This window comes from Lucilia cuprina, chromosome 2 (genome assembly GCF_022045245.1).
Source record: "Lucilia cuprina isolate Lc7/37 chromosome 2, ASM2204524v1, whole genome shotgun sequence".
NCBI lineage: Eukaryota > Metazoa > Arthropoda > Insecta > Diptera > Calliphoridae > Lucilia > Lucilia cuprina.
Genome location: NC_060950.1, coordinates 71249877 through 71274677, shown reverse-complemented (window position 1 = coordinate 71274677; position 24801 = coordinate 71249877). Strand labels below are relative to the sequence as shown.

Sequence of the window (24801 nt, the reverse complement as noted above, 5' to 3'; positions counted from 1 at the left end):
TCAGAAATTCACAAAATTATAAACATGGCACCTCGGACCGGTAGGTGTTTTGTTGTAGTTGCTTAGACCCTTATTTTTTAGTATTCGCCGTTTTAAAGCGATAACAATGTCAGCATTACGTTGAAACAGATAGTGCTTCCTTGTTTAGTTGCATTTCTTAAATACGGGCACAGTGTGTTTGAAGCTTTTTCGCTTGAATATATAATTCAGAAGCTATAAAATTAATATGCTAACAACGTTTTTAACTTCTCTTTCTTTTACTTTGTCAGCTATTTTATCGGCTTGCAAACTTGCGTAACGATTGTTAGAAAAATTTTATTGAAAATATTTTATTTTGTTATTTTCAATATTGTTTACAAACACAAAATTTTAACACCATTGTACTTATACTCGGCGTTACCCAATATTTTAAAATTAACATTAAAATATTTATGCGTACAATCTAGCAAATAACTAAAATCCGTAATTCCAATATTTTTTATTGAAGAAAAATATTATTTTCTTCTATTTTATCTTAGTTGGTAAATAGGAAGCAAATATACATGTATCATGATGAAAAAAGTTTCGTTTTTAAATTTTTAAATTGTTTAACTGACCTCATTTTTCAACAAATATTGAAAACTGAAAATTTAAAAGTCTAGCAAAAGAAAAAAACTTGACATACATGCATACTCTCATTTTATTTAAAATATTGTTTTATATATAATGGAAAATAAACAAAATTTGTTTCTGTATTGAATTGTATAGAATAAAAAAATACCAATAAATGTATAAATACATATGTACATTAAGGTAGCCCCTTTTGTATAGAGGAAAAATAAGGTGTCGATGTTCCTGACTAAAATCAAAGTTTAATTGATTATAAGATAGCATTTCTCAAAATTTTTGTCCTCAGGTCAATATTTGGCGAGCTGGAACAAAGGGATAAAAAGGTCTTTTTTTAAGATTTTTATGATTTTTTTAATATAATTCGTTGAAATTATATATACATAATAAAATCTACTGAAATGGAGTTTTCCGTTGTCAAAATTCAATCTAGATCAAATTTTATTTAAATTTATCGAAGACTGTGTATGCTACCAAAACATTGCGAAATAAAAGGTATGTTCGCGAACTGGATAATTTGTAACAATTTGCAACAATTGTTACTTGATTCCGTTCGCGTACTTTTGAAAATTTGCAACGTGATTAAGAGAGTGGTAAAAATTACAGTTCGTTGATAGAGAATTTTTTGATTTTACTGGAGATTAAGAGAGCGATAAAAATTACAGTTCGTTGATAGAGAATTTTTTGATTTTACTGGATATTTTTCCCAGTAAAAAATTTGGAAACATGTTTTTTAAACATATGATTAAAAATGTAAACAAAAGAAAAAATAAGAAAATAATACAAATGTGGCATATTGTTATAAATATCAATTATTAATTAAAAACATCAGTTTTCTTTTGCTCATATTTATTTAAATGGTTTAATGTATTTTACATATTTAAAGTTATTTTTTTATGTTGAATTAATTTTATTTAATAAATTATCTGCGATTTTTATTTTCTAATCATTGCTGGATAATATTCACATATTGGCGTTAGCGTACTTTTTAGTTATTTTTTTTTATTGAGTAAATTAAAAATTTCTCTCCGTCATAAAGTTATGGGATATTTTTACTGAAAAATACGCGAACACACCTAATGTAAACAATAACATCAAAACCGTTATTTACAAAGCAAGCTTAACAAATAAGTATGTAAAAAATAATGAGTATGGGACAAAATAGAGTTTAAAATATTAAAATAAAATACAGATCATAACCAGAAAACCAGAAAAAATATTTATGTGAAATTTTATGAGGTTACATTATCAACCTCAATTTCAACAAATTATATTATATCATTTTATGTAAAAACTTGAAAAACTTAAAAATTTTCCTAAAAATTACGACATTTGTAATTATTTTGGAGTTGTATCCAAATTTGTTTTATGTCATTTTCACTTCTATTGACGATAGAAGGACATTTTTATCTATTGATCTAGCTCACCAAGTATTGACGACAGGTCAAAAATTTTGGAAATGGTATCTAGAATGAACTAAATTTTCATGTTCGGTGAAAACATCAGCAACTTCAATTTCGAGGCTACCCTAATGTAGGTACTTACTTCTATATTAATTTCTCATAGTAAATTTTTAAAATAATTTTAATATTTTTGTTACTGTACGATTACAACCATTTACCAAGTTAAGTTCCTTAATCAATAGTGACTATGTAACTATTCGTAGTTTGTTTTTCTTTTTCATTCTTGACAAAAAGTTTATGTAAATAAATAAACCATTTGTACAAATATACATAATTTTAGTTAACTTATTCAAATAATTAAAAGTAAATTTTGTTTAGAAGAGCTCACACTGGTATAGAAATAAAAAGGTAAATAAATTTGTAATTCCGTAACATGGGTAATGGGTCCCAAGGCAATACACCTCGGGCATTTTCAATTTTTCAAGCGATAATATTTTCAGATTTCTCAATTTTTATTCGAAAACAAATTTATATATCACATAAATAATAAATTGTTTTAAATGCATGACTGACTCCAAAGTTATATGAATTTCAATTTAAAATTTTTAAATTTAGGGAAAAACGGAAAATTCTAAATTAACGTACTTTGAAATATCATGCTATTTTCTAAAAAAAGAATACAAAACGCCATTAATGCTGCTAAGGAGAACTCTTTACACGCGCGTGAAGAGTTGTTGTAATTTTTACAAGGTAAAATAAAAATTTATATATTTTTAAAACATTAATATTTTAAAAATAATTTCCTTGTAACGCGAAATTTATATATGTATGTATGTTCAAATTTTTTTTATTGCCAAATATTTATTAAGTTATACATATATTTTTGGCTTTCTGCCAACAATAAACTCGTTATGTTAATGGAAGTTTCAACCAAAAATATTTTCCAAATATAGCATGAATATTTTACTGTCCCTGAAGTCTTTTCGAAATGGGTTTTAAAAATTTCGTAAATTTGATCTGATTATAAGATTATTAATTTAAATACTTTGGTCTACAAATGATTTCAAGTGCTTCTAAAAGGCATATTATTATCTACTCTTATCCAAATAGGAATTAAAATTGTCTTAATTTTAAACTTATATAGAAAAATATTAAAAAAAAATATGTTAATTGCACACAATATTGCACTGGGATCATGATTTTCAATTGCTGATTATTAAATATTTTTTATTTTTCTGCTGTCAGCAGCAGTTTAGCACAATTCTTAATTTTTGCTCTTGCTAGTTTTTTTAGATTAATGAAAACTTTTCTAGTAACAAGTCTTAAACAGTAACTTTAAGTTATTGAACAGATCTATTGAGATGATGGCATAACCCTCTGATGTTTAATATGTACAAGTCATTACTAAGATTATGTTGGGTACTTATTTTTTTTTTTTTTAATTCACACTATGTCCTTCTTATAATTTAATTTTTGTTCTCTTATCTGTTTTCAAAAATCCTAATTAGACACAAAACTAAATATGACGAACACGTTTCATGTTCAAGAAAAGAAACTTGAAATAAAAAATAACAATTCTTTAGAAATTACGCAACTTCTGAGTTCACTGTTAAAATGTTACAAAGAAAATTTATAAATAAATATGTACAAACATACATATAACAGAAATAACATAGGAAATAAAATAAAAAAAAACTAAAAACGTGATTAAAAAAGAAACTTCGCTTTTACACAGAAACTGGTTATATTTATTAGATACTTCAAAACAACGTTTTGTAATAGAATTTAACAAAAAGCACAGCCAAACAGTCAGCTAACTTCATAAAAACATTCAATATTTTAACCAGTGAAAATACTTGTATGTACTACTACTACTATACATACATACATACATGTACATATACTTATTTAATTTTTTCAACACGAAAATTCTTCAAAAAGAAGGAAATAATAAAAAATAAGATTATTGTATTCGGCAGTTTCCATCACCAAAAAAATGTGACGTGTTAAAATTTAATACCGACAGTAATACGGGCTCCGAATTTTCTGCATTTCATGTGTAAACATTTACGTTTTTCAACCAATTTTGTTAAATGTAAATTCGACATTATCATATATAAATCAAATTTTCATACAAAATTATAAAATTTGTTATATAAACCTTTGATAAATGTTTATAAATAAGGCAGGAAGTCAGTAACTCAAAATAACTTTAACTATTTATTTATTTGAATTGTTAGTTTTTTAGGAGCTTTGTGATTACTTACTGGGATATCTATATCATGGAATATTTAATTAAAAAATCATATTTTTGAGTAAAAATATTATTTTTTTACATATGTATGCCCCTTGCCACCAACTTAGTGACCACAAAGATCTTGAAGGAATTGGTCTACGCTTTCTTTTGATAGATATCCCACTAGAATTCCATTATGGGACTATAAATACCTTAAAGGAAATTGTATAAGCTTTCTAAAAAAAATTAATATTTTATTTATTATATTAATACAACAATTTGAAAACAACGTTTTTATTATTAATACTCTATAATATTTAAGTTAAGTAATATTTATATTTTTTTGTCTTTTCAGTGAAATAATTTGTGTAAAAAGTGTTAAACTAAAAAAGTGTATCGTTTGTGTTTATCAATAAACAATCAACAGGAACTAAACGGGCTCTTCTAACGCTGCAGCTAACAGATGAGCCCCATTACTACATGTCAATTGCTGCAGCCGAAAATGCAGGGTATGTTAAATTAAAGCCGACAAAATATATTTGTACTCATCGAGAAATATTTATTAAATTCTTAACATGTTTTTACACGTTTTGTTCTAATGAAATCATGGACCAATTTTATCTGAAATCGATAGGGTTCATCTTTGGTCCAGTACCATGTCATGTAATTATTTTTGAAATGGCAATCTGAATTTTAATTACAACGCAAACATTAGCACTTTATGTAGTCGTTTAGGGTAAAACAGTGGAAATTAATCTTGTATTAGGGTTTTCAATTATTCGTATTTTTGTTTTATTCGACAAATTATTATTTGAGGTTAACAATGATCTCATTAAAAATTATTTGATTAATCAAATGAAGTTTTTTTTATTAATTGTATTTTCTTTTTTGCAGTATTTTTCTTCAAAATCATTAGAAATTATTTCTTTTCATTTGAAAGCCTTTTCCAGACTATTGCCGAATAACTTATAGGAAATACTTATGAAACATAACAGTGTTCCTCAAAATTGGTTGTAGCAGTAAATGCGATATCATTAACAAAAAAATGTTACAAATTATCATAAATGTTTTTGTATTTCAATACAAATTTCAAATATTTTTGTAAATATTAGTAATAACTTTTAGTTATGGAACATAATCAATAATTTTTCTAGAAGCAGATAAATTCGAACGAATTCCTAATTCTGAAATGTTGTTGAAGAATACAATTTGTTATAAATACATTGAATTTTGTACAAAAAATACATAAACTTAACTGTTAAATATTAAGTTTTTATTAGTCGATAAATTAATAGAAAATAATCAGTTTATTAGGTATTTAAAGTTTGCAAATTTTTATTTAATTAATTAATTAATTAATCGACAAAAATGTATCAATTGACGGATAATCGTTTGAATACCCTAATATTGATACAACTATTTCTTTAGTTACATATGTATATAGTCATCGCTGTTGCCTGTTGTAATGCACGAATACGTGCTGCATCAGTGTATTTACATACATACATACATACATACATACATACATACATACATACATACATACGTACATACATACATACATACATACATACATACATACATACATACATACATACATACATACATACATACATACATACATACATACATGTGTCTGAAGTTTATTTAATATTTTCTAAATGTAATCATCGAAAGTGAAAGTTTATTTATTTTGTTTTTACAACAAAAACATTATCTTTGTTGTGCTTTGAATAGAAATATAAAATAACTTAATTTAATTAATTGTTTACAGTAGTTTAGTTTTTGATGTTGTACTTTAGTTTGTGTATTGTGTTTTAATTGACAACAAACAGACGATCATTTGTAATATTAACCACAATTAAACTACAGATGTAACTAGTGGGAGGTAAACAAAGCTGTAGATAATTATAAAACAAAAACAGAGATATTTATTAAAAGTAATTTATATTTTATAAATATAAAGGCGTAGCTAAATCGACTCAGAATATGCAGGTTCTGAGGCTATTGGTATACTTTAAGGTGTGTGTGGGACCAATATTTTTTGGTGTTACAGATATTATAGTGGTCTAGGGTATATATATATGAAAACATAAAACAGATCTGCACTATATGTACCGAAATATAATTTGATGATTTTTTTGGCAAATTAAACGTCATAATACAAAAGTCACAATAAACTCAAAATTGAGTTTAATTCATATTTTTATTACTATATTTATATAAAATAATTAGACCGTAACTAATAAAAGCCTTTAGTTTTAACGTTGCTACCTCTCTAACAAGAAAATAACTACGTGTAATAAATAAAAATATTTAATGTTTAAAAATCATGATCATTTTTTTTCAAAGCTGCAAGTTTTTGTCGCCGTCTTCAATTACAAAACGTGTTGTTTAAAACACAAATAATTTAAAAAAAATGAGTTTTGGATTTCAACATTTAACCAACCTTAACCATAAAAATAAATACATTAACAAGAGAGTGGCAAAGAGAAAAATTTAAAGAAAAAATTAGGTACAGGATTGTGAAAGGTATTTGGAAACACTTTCAATGGTACAATATCAATTTTGCTGCTATTTCAAAAATATAGAATATTTCATAATTTTTCGAAAAACTTTAATATTTGTACATAGAATTATTTAATGTTTTAAAACCGTTAAATTAAGAAAAACATTTCGGTAAAATTGTAAATAAATTACTTTGTAATCACCTAAATATGCTACATGCATTTTGAGGCCAACCTAATATACATATGGATGAACATACATATGTAGTTACTTTGAAGTACACTTGTATTAATTTAAGTGCACATTTAATGATCTACAGGCGATATTCGTTCAGTTTTTAAATTATTTTTCCATTACTTTTAATTTTGACCTTTAATGTTTTTTAAATATTTTTTCCATTATTTTTAATTTTAACCTTTAATGGAAATTTCAGTTTGAAATTTTCTCTGTAATTGCTATGCCAAATTTCTATAGTTTTTTTTTTAGTTATATAATGTAAATTGGTTATAAAATTGTTAGCTAAAAAGTGGACAAATTTGACATATCATGTTTTGAATGTAAATTTATTATATATAAATGTTCTACAAACGTGGGCGCAAAACAATATTCAATATCACCAACGTGCTATCGTGTTACCTACACTGAAAAAAATCCATGCCTAATATATACGAAAAATGTCGTACATTGTATGAATCGTTCGTTGTTTCGCACCACGAAATTCTTTCGTAATATATACTAAATATTTTAGTAAAATGCAAAATATTCTTAAAAAATTAATTTACATAAATTGAAAAAAGGGAATTTTAAATAAATATGGTAAAATTTACGAAATATTAATTTATTCAAACATTTTTGTTCATTTTAAGTATTATACACGAAATTTTTGTAAATATTACGAAAATAGAAGTTAAGAAATTTTGTTTCGTAAAGTTGAGCATAGATTATTTTCAGTGTACTACAGATATGACAAATAGATTTTTAATTGTTAACTTGGTTAAAAAAATAGTTTTAGAACATTGTAGGTTGATTAGTATTGAAGATAAATATATTGGGCCTATGTTTCGAACACGAACCTCTAAGACCTAATTGTCTGTGTTTGAATTTGTTTTGATTGAATTTTTATTCATACTTTCGTTTTCAATTTTGTTACTTTTCACTTTATTCATTTGAGAAAGAAAATACAACAAGTAAAAAACTGTGGCGATAAAATAGAAAATGAAAGTGAAAGTAGGCCATATAAAATTACCATCATCGTAACAGACAACAACGAAATATTTACGTGATGAGTTATAAAGTAAAAATAAAATCGAAATAATTTAAACTTTGTTTAACATATTGAAAACAAATATGTATAGAATCTAATATAAAGTTGACGTATTCGACATAGAACTAAGGCATTTTTAAAGTTATTTTTTTGTTTATTGTATAGTTTAGTTTATTATATATATAGTTTAGTTTTTTATACAATTCTTTAAACGAAACACATAGATATAACACCCTGAAGCAATTTTTAAAGAAAGCTTTCATACTTTGAAAAGTCGATATACATGTAAAACTATAGGCCATTTGTAACAATTCTGCATACTCCCAGACATATATTCTTTAAGCTTCCATTTATTTTAAGATTCGACAAATTGAAATAAATATTATTATTTTGAAGCAGAAATAAAATTATTTTCTACTAGTATATCCTTTAAACTTTTAGGTCCTTTTAGAGAAACAGAGTTTCTACACATTGTTAACAGAAACCACTGTTACTATTATTTGAATAACTTCTAAGCAAATCAAGGTATTTGAAAAATTAATCCGATATTAGAAGTTAATATTTTTCCCGTTTAAATTTTCATCATTTTTAAAAATCTGATGATTAAAAAATCTTCAGAAATTTTGTCAAACACCGAACATATGTATGGGAGGTTGAAAAATATAGAAGAATTCAGGCTACAATTTTGTATCGTACTGTATGTGTGCATTTAGAAAGAAATGGAATAATAAATATTTATGAAACTAAGAAAAATCATTAGCATACTATAAAGCCATGTTATTAGCAAAACATCATGTACAACCAAAAATAACACGCACTGAATCAATCGTTATCAACTAAAATTTCTTCTAACCAATCAATCATTCATTCATTCATCATTTGCATTCAAAGCAATCATCCTTGTATGTATCTGTAACAAAAAGTAAATGTTCGAAACCATCATGTTTTTAAGTTGTTATATTATTGTTGTTGCTATTGGTGTAATTTGATAAATAAAAATATTAATATAACTAACACTTGGGTAAACATCAACCCAGGAGGATTAAGCAATGCCTTTAGTGCAGGAATTAACCCTACTTCTTTTTAATGTTTCAACTAAATTAAAGACCCAATTTGTAGGTTTTCGATTCTTGCCCTTTGTCAGCGTTACGAGAGTTTTGCTTTTTTAATTTGTTACTTAAGAATTCTAAGCTATTCAACGAAATGTGTTAGATCTCTACCACAACTTAGTAACAAAACGAATTTTTCTTTAAGACCTCAATATCCATTGTCACTAAATCTCAGCGAATCCACTGTATATTTTTTATACAGTAGAATATGCATGTAAGGGCACATAATTAAATACGAATTATTTAATTAATTTATGGACAGTTTCTTGTCAAGTAACCCAAACTTTAGATGAAATTTGTAACAAAGTTATTGTATCGTAAGGTAGACACAAATTTTAAATATTAGAAATCATTTATTCTTCTATAAAGTAATTAATTTCAATTATATGTTTTTAGGATTGTTTCCAATAGGCACAGAATTCATCCGTTCCATAGACAAGTGTAAAACTATTTTCGAAGAACTTATTAGAAATACTTAAGAAATACAACAATATTCCTGCAATCTGATTGTACACGTAAATGCGAAATCATTATATCTAAGATTGATATTTAAGAATCTCAAATGCTTCAGTATGAATCTATTATAAAAGTAGGTAAATCGAATATTTTTTTTTCTATTTTTCCAAACATATTTGTAATAAAATTTTTGTTGTGTTGCTTTAGAAATTATTCGGTTTATAAAATTTTTGATTTATTCGAGAGATTAATCGACAAAAATTCTACGATTTACTGAACGACGCACATAGGTCTGGCTTATCGTGTTTTTTGGCTAAAACTATAAAAATATTTTTTACATTAAAAAAGTATTATGTCTAATTTTGATTTTTTATATTTTTCTCAAAACTTGAACCATTTATGTTTTATTCTTAATAAAGGTTTTTAACTAAACGCGAAAAATTTATTACAAAATTTTCATGGCATTGGTCTAATTTTGATCTTTAATATTTTCTTCAACACTTTGAAACAATTTGTTTTATTTCTTATTGAAATCAATATACAAATTCGAATCAAATAATTTTAATTTTGTACATCAGCCATACTTTTTTATACTTTCGTTTTACAAGTAAAATCTATATTATAATCATTAATTTCAATAAGTAATATGTTTAGTGTATATCTTCCTTTACTGAAAAATATTTTGGAAAAGAATAATACCAACATTTTAGAAACATATTTTTTATTTTTGAAAAATATTTAACTTTTGTTTTATCGTGATCTAATGTGTAGTAGATTTTTCAAAAAACAAAAGTCCATTTTAGAATCTCTCAAGTGTTTACATCAACACACTGCATTACCAAAAAAGTAATTGCGCGATTTGAGTTTCAGATATAAATCAATGTGCGACGGTTCGGCTGAAATAATATTTCATATTATTTTTTTTAATTTATTTAATTACCAAAATTAGGCCCTACCACTGCGTTTTAATGTACTAAACACGAGAAAATTAAAAAAAACTATTGCGGGAAAAATAATTAAAATTAAACGACTCTTATTGTACTATAAGGGGCACATAAATTTCAAAAAATTCTGAAATGGACTAAACCAAATGCCGAACTAGTTTTTAAATATTTTTGAGTATGTGCTAAGAATTACAATTTTATCGTGGTCTAATGTGTAGTAGATTTTCTAAAAAAAGTACATTTTAGAATCTCTCAAGTGTTTACATCAACACTGCAGTACCGAAAAAGTATTTTCGCGATTTTAGTTTTGGAAATAAATTGTGTATCCTAGACCAATGTGCGACGATTCGGCTGAAATAACATATTAATTTTTTTTTAATTTATTTAATTACCAAAATTAGGCCCTGTTACTACGTGGCGACCTATAGTGTTCTAATAATTGTAATAAATACACTTTTTTCCGTTAAAATGTTGTCGGTCCAAGAATGACACTTGCTTATATTAAAAATTTTCGATTTTCAATTTAGCTAAACCTTTATAACGCTTGGTAAAAAGTAATGTGGAATGGAGAGGGCCGATTTGAAATTTTCAAAAACTGTATATAAATTATAAATTTAATATACATATGTATATTAAGGTGCCCCGTGTACCACTTTTTAGGAGGAATCCCTCTAAAACGATGCGTTTTAATGTACTAAACACGAGAAAATTACAAAATTTGAGATTTATTTAAAAAAAAAAAATCTAAAATATTTTATTTTTCCAAAATTACACTGAGGTCAGGATTTTCAACCGCTGGTAGGGAACTGATGATCATTAAAAAAATTTTTGTCTCGTGTTTAGTGCATGAAATTCTTAAAAAGGATGTTCTTCAGGACACTAATGTATATCCATAAATCGAGAAATAATTTTAACTTGACAGCCACAGTGTCATGGCAATATTTTTACCGCAGTTGGTTAAAATCTGAATACATACGTATATATATATAAAAATGTATGTATGTATAGTTTCAATTCCATTATGTTTCTTATCTACGTATGATGTGTATCAATAACATGAAATAAACATAATTAAGAATAATAAATGACACAAATGCAAAACGTAAGCACATAAAACGTATGTGCGTATGTACCCACATGTCGCTCATTTATTACAAGACCGGCATAAGATAAAAAACTTTGTTTTCGGTAAAACAGCCTTGAATGTTTTATAATATTTTACTATTATTTAAATAATTTTCAGATCTTCGGATTTCACAAATACCTACATACATATGTAGTTATAAAGGATTTGTATATTAGGGCATGGAACTTTTCGGGGTTTTGTTTTATTCGGTTTATTCGGATCATTATTTGAGATTTTATTTTTTTTCGTGTTGCACTGTGTAATTATTATAAAGATATTTTGAATTAAATACCTTAACATTTTCGCATATTATTGTGGATTATGCCAGTCCTGAAGTATACGAGCGATATGTTTGGATATGTATGTAAATGTTCTGTAAATATTGATATGTATGTATATATGTCGGTGTGTATTTTTCAATTCCGATATTCTCCTGTTGTTTTTGTTTTATTTTTTATTTTGTAAGAACAAAACTTGCGACGCAGTACTTATTTTGAAAAAAAGACTAGAATGAAAAATATTTTCTACAAAAATTCATTTAGAATAAATAAAGAGGAAAAGAAAATAGAATAAAAATAAAAAGAATACAAAAACAAAACAATACAACACGGTAATACAAGAAAGCACAAAACAACCAAAAAATTTAGTATCTGACTTCTACATACATATATATACATATATAAGTATACAAATTTTTTATGTATGAATGTATATATTTAATACTTGTACATTTCGCTCTCATAAGCTTTTTTCCATTCGTTTTATTGTGTTTTGTTGGTTTTGTTTGTCGTATTTCTTAAATTTTTACTCACACTAGAGTAGAGTATAGAATTGTTAGTGAGTCGCGAGGACATTGACATTTTGCAGTTTTGTTTCGTTAAAATTTTCGTTTCAATTCCAACCGTCTATACAATTATTGGAGTTTTTGTTCTGTTTTTGTTTTTCCTGTTTGTCTGTTCTGTTCTTCATTTTGTTTTATTTTCTTTGCTAAAAAATACTCGAAACAGCAGATAGATACAAAGAAAAGAGAATAATATAAAAAATTAAGCAAATGCGAATAGGTACTGTTTCTGTAGAACTTGTTCTTAAATAGGTATGTATGTTGTTTTTATTTTGCTTCATGGCACTAGTTTATGCAGCTTTTTATTTATACATATACATCTTTCTCTGTGTGTTGAAAACAGCAAAATTATCATTACATAAAACTATATTCATTGTTTACAATTCCTTTACTGCATATCGACACATACGGAATTTTATTGAAATTTCTTTTAGTTTTATTTACTGAGTTTTTGATATACAAAGGTAGGTATGTAGGATTAAACTTAAACCAAAACTCAGTAGGTACCTATTATGTTTTTTTCTTAGACTTAAAAATAAGTTTATTTTTTTACATAGACTTAAGTTAAAGAACAAAAATAAATTACCTATACCATATCTTTATTGCTACTTTTTAAGAACCTTGCTGTCTAGCTGCTGCCAGAAATGCTCGAATGGATATATGTAAGTCCGGTATTTGGGGAGGATGGTCCACTAATTTAGGATTGCGGTTGAGTAGAGATTCTTTCACTTTTTTCCCAACACCACTTGCCACCATACATTTTAACACAATCATTGAATTAACCTAGTGCCTTAACGTAATTATTAATTTTTGTTGACGATTCAATTTGAAAGTAAGTTTACTTTATATCGGAATCTTTAAAATATTTGCCGCGGATAATTTATTAACGCTCGCGAAAAAGGGACACACTTTTTCGTCGTACTTTTTTACATTCTATAAGGAATGGATAGGGTCGAGTTCAAATTATCAAAAATTTTACAATAGTTATCAACCTATACATAGGTACTTAATTAGGTACGTATATAAGTGTAAGTGAATTACTAGTTTTTAAAAACATATTTATATTTTTTAAGTTCTAAAACATGAGCATGACATAAGAAACGAATGGGTGCGAATGAAACAGTTTATAGTCGTTTATGTTAGAAAAATAAAATGATTCTAATTAATTACAACAGTAACAGTTAAAATGAGGGCTTATTCACTACCCTATCCCAACCGGCATTTTCCAATTGTGTTTTGTGCTTTTCACTTTTTCATTCATATATTCATGCTTTTACTTGTTTGTCTATGATGTTGTGTTACAAACAATAACAAAAACGAATGAAAAAACTGAGAACATATTAAAAAGAATTATAAACGACGCAAATAGCAAAGTACATGTAAACGCCATAAAATCCAAACACCAATACCTTGACGAAATGAGATAATTGTGATGGAAAACGCTTTCTAGAGCGCCAAACCCCACAATGACAATGAAATCTTTTTGGAATTGAGCTTTGGTAGAGCGGATACTCGCACATAATAGAAAAGAAAATGAGCGGACCAAAACCAAGAGATTTTATATAAATCTCAAAGAGAATAATTCAAAAAGAGAATATTGTAATTTTAAACATTGTTATATGAATAAATAATTTTCATTTTGAACAAACAGAGGTTCTATTCATTAATCAATATACATACATGCATACATACATACATACATACATACATACATACATACATACATACATACATACATACATACATACATACATACATACATACATGCATACATACATACATAGATATATGAAGTTTTTCTGACAAAAAATGTATAAGTACACTACAGATTCAATATAAAAGAAAAAAATGATTTACCTCTATGACAAATTTATGTTTTAAGACCGGTTTCGTTTCTGTACATGAAAACAACAACCAAGTTTAACAAACTTATCAACCTTTAGCAGAACTAACTGTAAACATGTGAGTTAGTGCGGCAATGACTTAGGCTTTGTTTGGATTAGGTGAAGTTTGTTGTAATGTTTAGACTAGTGCAACAAGAGTCTTAAACATTCATACATTGAAAATTTCAATAGAGTTACTAATTTTCGATTTGATTTAAACGTTTGTTATTCCCGGTAAATCAATACACAACAACCTGTAAAATGTTTAAATAAAATGGGTATATTTTACAAATCCATGGACATAAAAACTGATATGTATTTCTTACATACTATATGTTTAGCTGTTTAAATGTAATTTATGAGTTACTTATCCCCATTTTCTCAATGTCTGATTATTTTTTATCCTAACGATAAATTGACAGTTTACATATACATAAAAATTTTAACCGACAATATATCTAAAACCAAAGGATGAGATATTGGCCCTTAGTCTAGTGAAAGATTTTTATAAATTAATGTTAGTTATTAAGTATTCATGCAGATATAATTTTGAGAACTTATAGGTATATTAAGTAAAAAATAACATCGTACAAAAACTGTTGTTTATAAAAGATTTTTTTTAATTTCCTGATATTTTTTTTTTTAGCAAATTTAGGGATTTTTGATATTTTCGAATTGAAACACGTATACGTACATACAGAGACTGAAAATAATTCGCCAACATAACCACTGAACCCCCGAATGGGCTTGTAAACCTTGTAATCAAACTACTGGTCCCAATTTCGGAGATAATTTAATGAAATAGATATTATTCTGAGTATATTTATTACACTATGGAAGGCATGGGTGGTAATGATTACACAAAGTAATTCACTACATTGTCAATTACAATTACTTGTAATGATATAACCAATTACAATTATTTGTAATTGTAAATTTTGCCAATTACAATTACTTGTAATTGCAATTGAAGTTTCCAAATAAAATTACTTTTAATTGTAATTATGGTAAGTAATACAAAAAAATAACATGTAATTATAAGGAACAACATTTACAAGTAATTGTACTGAAAATTCTTCAATTAGAATTAGTAGTAATTGTAATTGGAAAAATTTCAATTAAAAGTAATTTTAACTGGCGAAACTTCAATTACAATTACTTCAAATGTAATTGTAATAGTCATTACCCACCCTACTTGCACTATGGTATCAAAATGGCTTTAAATATATAACTTCAAATATAGTTTGCGAAATTACAAAATAACGCAGATTTTTGTTATTGTCAGAGCAACGACGGTATGTATCTATGTATGAATAAAAAGGTAGATACTTTTATTTAATAATAACACTAGAAGTTCATGTATAGTACTTGACAATGCAGAAATATTAATAGTCAACTTACACTCCGATTTGGTTCAAATTGTACACCAGGTAATTTTGAGAAAATAATAAACTTCTTGTTTTTGAGCACCTCTATTGTACATGTTGTATACATATGTAAGTACATCTAGATGTAGCCAGACAGGCTGCAGAAATAATATAAATAGAATAGCATTCCTGACCTATTCAAGCAATAACAATAAACAGCAACTGCAGGAGCTATTTTGTCAATAAAGTTGAAGTTGCCACTATATTAACCGGCTTATTAGGCAAGTGAAAAAAAGATTTATACTTGAAGAAACTAATGAAAAAATAATACTTCATATCAACTAGCTTCTATTTGATTGTACATGCGATCGATACCAGATCAATAATATTTCAAAACGTGTAAATATTTGATTTCTTATCTTGGTTGTATCTTCTTTAGAATACGGAATAAGAACCATTAGATAAATTTCCAATTAACTTATGTTATTTTTTAGTAAATTTTTATTATTTTTAACAATTAATTAAATGATATCAAATCCTTATAAATGTATTAATTAAATCCATTCAATACATTTTCAGTGTATTGTATGGCAAGGACTGCGAAAGCATCTTAAACAAATATAATTAATATGAAAACTTAACCAGTTTTTCTATTTTTTACTTCATTGATCAAGTTTCTCTAATATTTCCCAGCAAAAAAGTATGTAAGTCATACTTTAGTTGGTTTGAAAGGAGGATGTATGTATGTTTGTTACATCAGATATAAAGACTAAAAAACTAATGGTTGATATTTCTATCTCTTTCCCTCACACACAAAAATCAAGTTTCCCAAAAAAGTTTCCCTGTGTGAACTAGCAGTAACTCTCCAGAAGTACATCGATTTTAATGCTCTTGCACCAAATGACCGTATTTTTCGGTTGTTTTTGAACAATCAAATACAATGTACATAAAATGAAAAAGGAGAATATCCTTGTTTCATAAAAAGACTGGAATAAAATACATATCGTTCATTTACTGCAATGCTTATACAACAATACTTTTACTACAAATATTTCCATATAAATAAAAACTCGGGCAAGGTCAACTAGATGTAGTTTTTCACCAGTGAATTTGATAAAAATTAAGAAATGAAAAGTGTCATAAGGATGAAGCGTATTGTGTTGAATTTGGTTAGAATATGATATTATTATTAGCCTAAATAATACTTCCGAATGCTTTATGATTATACAAGTACAATAGGATGTATGTATCATAATAATTTGCTTTCTTTGGTTGATGTTAGTCTGACTAATTATTATTTTTTCATTGGCGTCTTAATTTCCCATATTATTAAGGAAAATCTGCAAATCGCACTTTGTCCTTTTTTTAAGGTTGAAAATCGGCATTCCTGGCAACTCTGCTATGAAACATTAATAGAGAATGGGAATCAGTCACTTTACACGCGTTTCCTAAAAAAGGATAAAACATGCAAATTCGTGTATAGTAGCGGAAAGTGCTGATCATTGGTAATTTTTAATTTAAATCCTTGCTATATTTAAAGGCATGTCTGATGTACCAATATACAAACATACATATGTATGTAAATACAAATACAACTGTAGAAATTTATATAAACTAATTTGATTTCACAAGTATTGTGAATTAAAGAGTCTTTCTTATTATACTTCTTATTTTTGTGAAAATAGAAAAATAAATAACTTATTATTAAGAATTTTGCAATTATTGCTTTAAATATGTAAATGAATTTGAATTTAATAACTAAGACTACGTTTACACCTATCCTTTATTTCCTTAAAAAACATATTTTTGGTTCGTTACATTTTTTGATTTTTATATTTTGTATTAAAAATTTTCGGTTTTGCATTTTTATTACATTATCTTGTAGAAAATATTGTTTTTTAAAACCCTGTATGTTATTTCTAATAAATCGCTATAATATTGCTATATTATTTGCAATAAATATATATTTTTGTAAAAGTTATATTATTTAATAATTTTAATAGAAATAACGAACAAAGGCATTTTAGAAATTCCTTATGTTAAAACTGTAAGGTACATATTTCCCTCTTTGTACTTTTTGTGAACCTACCTCAAGAATATTATGCACCACATTTTCAACAAAAATATTTAAATCTCATAGATATAAAAAAGGAATACACGTAAAATGAAAATTTTTCGCATTACAAATTTTAACTTGCATAATGCACTTTTTATTGTTCATGTTCACATACATACGATAATGAACACTATGAAAATATTGAGGGGTGGGTATATTTATTGGTGTTCTTCGGATAAAGGGAGTGCTTAGAAAATGAAACAAAACTGCACTTAATATATTTATTTATTTCATGAGTCTTAATTTTCTTTACTTTTTTTTAACCACGTATGCAAGTGTATTTAAATAATTTCCAAAAAATTTAAAATTTAATCGGGCCAAGTTTATAATAAACTTTTTGTTTTCTAAAGGCAATTGAAAATCTTAATGTAGTTTTAAAAAATTCAATCCAGGAATTTAACGCAATGTTATAAATAACTAGAGTTATGCATAAGGGAAATATACAAGCTCATTAATTATAATATACATTTTATAATTATTTATAATTACAAACAAACAAACATACATTAGACCCATTTTGAAATAGGAGTAATTTCAATAAAAAATTTATTGATATATGTAAAAGATTTTAAATGGCTGCTATGAAACAAATTCAATGACTAGTCATTTCATTTTAATTAGATAGGCTATAGACCTGCTATATGCATGTATATTATACAAAAATTGCGGATTGTTATACATTGTCATTTTATGTTAATTTAAATTGTTAAAAACACGAGATACTCTGTTTTCAATGGTTTTGTGCGAAAATTTTTAATTTCTGTCCTCCTCTAATTGGATGAAAAACTTTGGACATTTTGGACAGCAGGACTTGTAAGGTGAAAAAAACGCTCATGAGATATTTTATTTTTAAGGGCTCTACAAATAATATTACATTGTATGTATTATGTATTACATTTTATTATGTACATATTAATTATTTTATTTGCTTGTACATATGTACATATGTATATGTGTGTGGTATATTGTATTGTATTCATTGCTAATCGTTGTAAAACTTATATATGTATGCATGTCTGAAAGTAAATACACGATATGCATGCTTGTGTTTATGTATATAAATATGTATGTACGCAGTATGTGCAGATATGAGCTAAACGTATGTACTGTAGAGAGAAGTAAATGTGTCACTGGTTTTTATTTAAGCTCTGGGTTGTTTTGGCTTTTGTTCTTCTTTTTATGTGCATAGAATGTAAGTGTATTTGTGTTGTTGTTTTTAAGTTGCATTGCAAGTTTTGATTCGAGTTTGTTGCGTTGCATTGCGTTAGGTTAGGTTTTTATTCGTTTTTGGATGTTCTGTTCTGCTGCTGTTTTCTGTGTAACATGTACGAACAAATATGACGTCAATACTAAATAAGATACATATGCATTTATTTGTCTGTATGAATGTACATCGAAAGAATGCAATATAATTAACAATAACAACAAGTCTGTTGTATAACAATAACAACAATAAAGTCTTACACACAAATAAATAAGGAAAAAAGCAGGATAGATTGCTACATACGTACAGACAAATTTACATACGTATCATGGATGTAGGGAGAAGTAAAAAGCTTTTATTTTAAGAGAAAATAAAAAACGAGTTTTTTTACATTAGAGGCCAACAACAAGAGAAATTAAGACCTTAAATTATAAAAAGAAAACAAGGCGAATTAAGGGCGATAACCTTTTTTATTTCGATCAAAAACATGGATGTTGGTGATGACGATGAATGATGAAAATGTTAAACAATTTTTAACAGAAAAAACATACGAAATATTTAACCCGTATATCGATTTTATTTTGTCATTCAAAATCAAAATACATTGTGTTTTTTTTAAGCTTTTTATTTATAAAAAATAATAATAAATAAAAAATTCACAAGGAATTAAATAATTTAAAACATTCTGTTTAATTATTAAAGTTTAGAAAATGACTAACAAATTCTTAAAAATATTTTAGTAAAAATTTTAGAATTTCTATTTTTATTATATAAAATGTAAGCCTCAGACTTTACATATCTATGTACCTGTCAGTACATTTTCAAAAAATCAGACTCATGCAGAGAATGACACTTTTTTGTGCTTCGTGTAACCTTAAAAGGGAATATAACTTAGATGTCGCCAGCTTAATAGTAAGATCTCTCATGTATAAAAATAATTTAAAGGATAAAATTAGTAGAAAAGTATTATTTGGTACTTTAAAGATCCTGAAAGAAAAAATAAAAATTTTCAAAAACATTTGAAATCTGACCTTGTGGTCAGATGTAAAAAAAAATCTATTTATTTTATTCTGATATGATCCGTATAGCTGTACGTAGACGTTCCAACACTGGGTTTTCTCCCCAATGTATTATAAAGAGCATTGAACATAGTGGCGGATACATAATGGTATGGGGTTATTTTTTCTTATTTGGAACATGGTCACTATTTCTGATTGAGTTAAGATAGGACTGTAAATATCCTATAATTATAATTAATGATGCTATACTGAATAAAAAATAGCACTTTTTAAGGAGATTCCTACTACAAAAGCGGAATTTTTTTTACATGACTCCATATTTCTTGCTCCAAGCCTTACACTTACAAGAGGTGGCTCTATTTTTCGGAACATCACATATATATCAAATCCCGGTATAACGATTGATATAATGTCAGTCCCGGTATAACAAATGATATAATGTCAGTCCCGGTATAACGATTGATATAATGTCAGGCCTTTTCGTTATATCGGATTATTTTTGTAGTAAATTTCTTTATTTAATGGGTATAACAGCATTCAATTTAATATATGAAATTGTTACTCCAAATTTTATTTCACATAACTACGAACAACGCAGAGGTTTTTTAATTTTGAACATTTAAAGGGTTTTTAATTTTGCTGTAAAATTCTATTAATTTAATAGGTCCGGCTGAAGTTATCATTAAATTCACATCTAAGGATTAAGGATATAAGGATTAAATTATAGTTTATATCATTTTGTTCGCTATACAAGTTAATGTTAAAAATTTGGCTGTTCGTTATATCGGATTTTCGTTAAAGTGAGGTTCGTTATACCGGGATTTGCCTGTATATTTATATATATATATATATATACACATACTTTGTTGGATTCCTCCGGGGGCATGTTACCTTGGTGAAGCCTCCGCCTTGGTGTTATTACAATCCCGTGGTATAAAGAGGGGGCCAATACCTCTAGTCTGACCGGGACTAAAAAATTGGTTATAGTCTACAGTTTGGGTGCTGTTTCGAAACAACAGATACCCCACAGAGGAGTGGCTGTGGTACTAAGCGTTGGAAATGAGTTGGTATTAATTTATATGGTACGGGATGAATGTGGGGTACGGCGGGCCTCACCCACCCGTCTACTTATAATAAATGTGTCGTATGAATGATATGTGTGCTGGGTTGTATGATGATGGATGAAAGGTATCATATACAAAAGATATCATTGAATTTTCCTTCCTTGTCCAGATATGTTCAGAGTATACTCTGTTCATATCAGAATTATCACAGTGTGTACCTGTGAGTAAGAACAATGTCTTCGGCTTATTGATAGATCCTACTTCGGTCCACCGGTTACATCTCTATGTGCTGTTGCCGAATCAACAGAGGCCATCCAATGGTCAGAGATTAGATAGCTCTAGTATTCCAGCAAAGTACTTGTGCATGGACCGGTTAAAGCCAATGTACAAAAATTGTCACCTGAGTTCTTCATTGAAAAATAAAGGAGCGATGGTAAACCGTTCTCAAGTCTACCGAGTAGATGAAAAAGACCACAGTGAGATAAGGCCGTCAAGGCAGGTGCTCACGTTAAAACTCTCGACATTCATACTTTGTTGGATCTCAGATTAATATTTGTCCGTGTTACACACGGATGAGATGGTAAGGGTAAAAAATTGTAATATTATATTCATACGTATTTATTCACGAAACAATTTATACAAGTTTCGCAAAATAAAATTCGTTTGCCCTACGGAAAAAATGTATGTGTTCAGTGCATGGCTATTAAGAAAATAGAAAATTAGATATCAAATTTTCAAAATCGATCAATTATTGCAAAATAGGCCAAATATCGCGTTCGATCCGGCTCGGCAATTTAATGATATTTTACCCAATAATAATGTTATAATAAGTCCACCAAAGGCAGGGGACAAGAGAACTGCATTTATTAATATCAGATTTATATACACAAACATTATTATGAAACATACTTTTATTTTCACTTGACTAATTATTTATTAGTAATTGCACATGTATGACATGTTTTTGTTTCAGTTGAAATTAAAGTAAAAATTCCAACGTTCCCGTAGATGGTGCGTCAGTAAATACATATTTGTTTTTTTAAATACATTTGCTGTCTACTCCGCAAATGTTAATTCAAATTCATAGTTAAAATATAAAAATAAAACACCTCTCAAATTATAAAAAAAGTTTGCTAAAGCTAATACATACATGTACTCCAATGACTACGATTTAGTGTTTATTTTTTATTAACGGCCGACATACAACAACTACTATTATTGTTATTATTGCTGTTATTGTTGCTATTGCTTATACTGACTGCCTCATTGCAAATCTAGGTCATGGATGAAAGAAAAAGCGATGTAAAGTGGGTCATGAATATTGTTTCACTCACGTTCAAGTGTATTTCAAATTTTTGCTTATTTATATATTTGTTTTTTTTTTTTTGCGTGTTGATATTTTTTATTCTTTTGTGTTTGCAAAAATATTCGCTTTTTATTTGTTTTGATTTTGCGTATGATTCAATGTATTATTTGTCATTATTAAAAATTACAAAGCGTCAGACTAACACTAAAAATATATTTTTTTTAATTATTTTCTCATTTGTATAACTGAAGTCATATAATGCTTCAAAATAATGTACTATGTATAATTTAGATGAGTATAGATTGCTTAAGTTAATTTAAACCCTTAGCCTAATATTTCGTTATTTACCGAAATCTATTTGGTTAGAAACTTAGCCTTTATTCGAATAAGAAACTAATTTCTGTTTTAAATTTATTTAATAAAATATTAAAAACCTAAATTTTGATATAACTCTCAAAAAATAAAAAAAATTGTAGATTTGTACATCCATTTAATATCATTTAATAGTATAACTTATCTTGTAATATACCAATTTGTTTGGTGTTAAGTACAACTACATTGAAAGCAGTTAATTTTTTATTTTTCTTATCTCCAATTGAAGTTTAAAGTTTTGTGCTTAGGCATTAAGAAAAATGAAACTACTGTTAAATTTATCAATGTCAAAAATTAATCAAATACAATTTTGTGTTTTCAGGTCCAAAAACTTGCATTTTTATTTAAAATTAAATAAGAGAATTTGTATCCTTACCGTAATTTTAATACCCTTCAGTACGAAAAGTGCCAATTTGAACCTTTCACTAGTTTTATTACCGCATTTTCAACTAACTAGTTACCTGTGGTAAATAAAATGGTTGATATTGTGCTTAAACGTAAACTACATTTCACCATTTTAATCAATAGTTTACATTTGATAAATATTCGCATGATTTTTGTATAAAAATCTCTCATTGTTCTTTAAAATTTCGAATATTTTTTTAATAAGGCATTAAGAATGGCCTTTCTTTATAATAGAAATTAAAGTTTTGTTGGGATATATAATTTTTTTTTATCTCGAGAGACATTATGTTCATAAAATATGATCTGATAAATTATATGAAATTTTCGAAAAAATCTTTGATGCTTTGTATTGTAAATTAATGTATTTTAAATATAGTCATTTGATATTTACTCGTACTGATTCATAATGATTCAATAGTTAATCAATTAAACAAATCTATATGTATGTATTGTATCTAATTTTAAACAATTTTTTATTTTGCTCATATACATTATATTTTGTTTTTTTTTTTTTTTAATTTTTTAATGTCGTAAATTAAAACAATTTATAAAATATACTTAAGATGATATTAGACATGATATGATATTAGACATGATATGATATTAGATGATATTAAATATACTTAAGATGATATTAGTTAGGGAAAAAATTAGATCCCGATAACACGCTATGTCTGTATAAATGTATGAACTGATACTTTTTTATTTAAAATTTAAAAAGTAATTAATCTATTTTGTTTGATTACAGGCTTGGCCCATCTGATTTACCAAACCGTTGGGCATCAACATTATCAACAGCAACAAAATCATCAACAAGTACAACTCAAACAGAAAATAACTTCACAACAAATATTACAAATAATTTTACAACAAATTCGACGCTATCTGCAACAGCTACAACAACGACAATTTCAGCTCACACATCGCCACCAACGAATACAACGCCAGCAACAGAATTTAGTTCAGCTGCGATTAACAATATTTGCAAGCTGCCGCGTTCATCGCCGACTGCAGCAACAGCTGCTGTATCGGTTTCAAACGCTGGGTCATCAGTGTTAGGGCTGGCACCGGTAGTTCCAACCTCAGCTGGTGTTGTACCCCTCCCCACCACTATAGGTAGTGTTGGCAGCGCGGGAGGCGGTGGAGGGGCTGCTACAACATCATCAATTATTGCCAACCATAGAACCAATACAACAACAACGGATTCCATAAACAGCGTTTCACCAACGGCAGCTGCAAATGTGCTTTTGGCCAGATTTTCTGCTTTACATCAGCACCATCAACAACAACAGCAACATAACGTATTTTTAAACAATAACCATTCATTGCTTAATAATAGCAACAATTTGTTGCCTTTGCATTTGCAACATCATCAACAACAGCACCCTTCATTGCACAAAGCTGCTACAACAGCTGCCAACATAGCTGCCGCTTTACAACGTTCTGCCAATATGAATGCGGTGGCATCACCGATCTCAACCAATACAACGACGTCGTCGAATCGAAAAATTCGAAGGAAAAACGATTCCAAAGCTAATTTGGTAAGTTGTTTTTCAAATTTTAAAATGCCTT

General features: G+C 27.2%; 1 protein-coding gene across 3 annotated transcripts in view; it reads left to right on the top strand.

The window, feature by feature from the left end:
• LOC111679235 (serine-rich adhesin for platelets) overlaps positions 1-24801 on the top strand; it is a 57962-nt gene that overhangs the window by 21005 nt on the left and 12156 nt on the right. For all 3 annotated transcript variants that reach the window (XM_046952789.1, XM_046952787.1, XM_023440774.2), the window contains exons 2-3: positions 4601-4754; positions 23978-24770. In XM_046952789.1, coding sequence (XP_046808745.1) covers positions 4726-4754; positions 23978-24770 — 822 coding nt within the window. In that variant the 5' untranslated portion in view covers positions 4601-4725. The remainder of the gene's footprint in view (positions 1-4600; positions 4755-23977; positions 24771-24801) is intronic.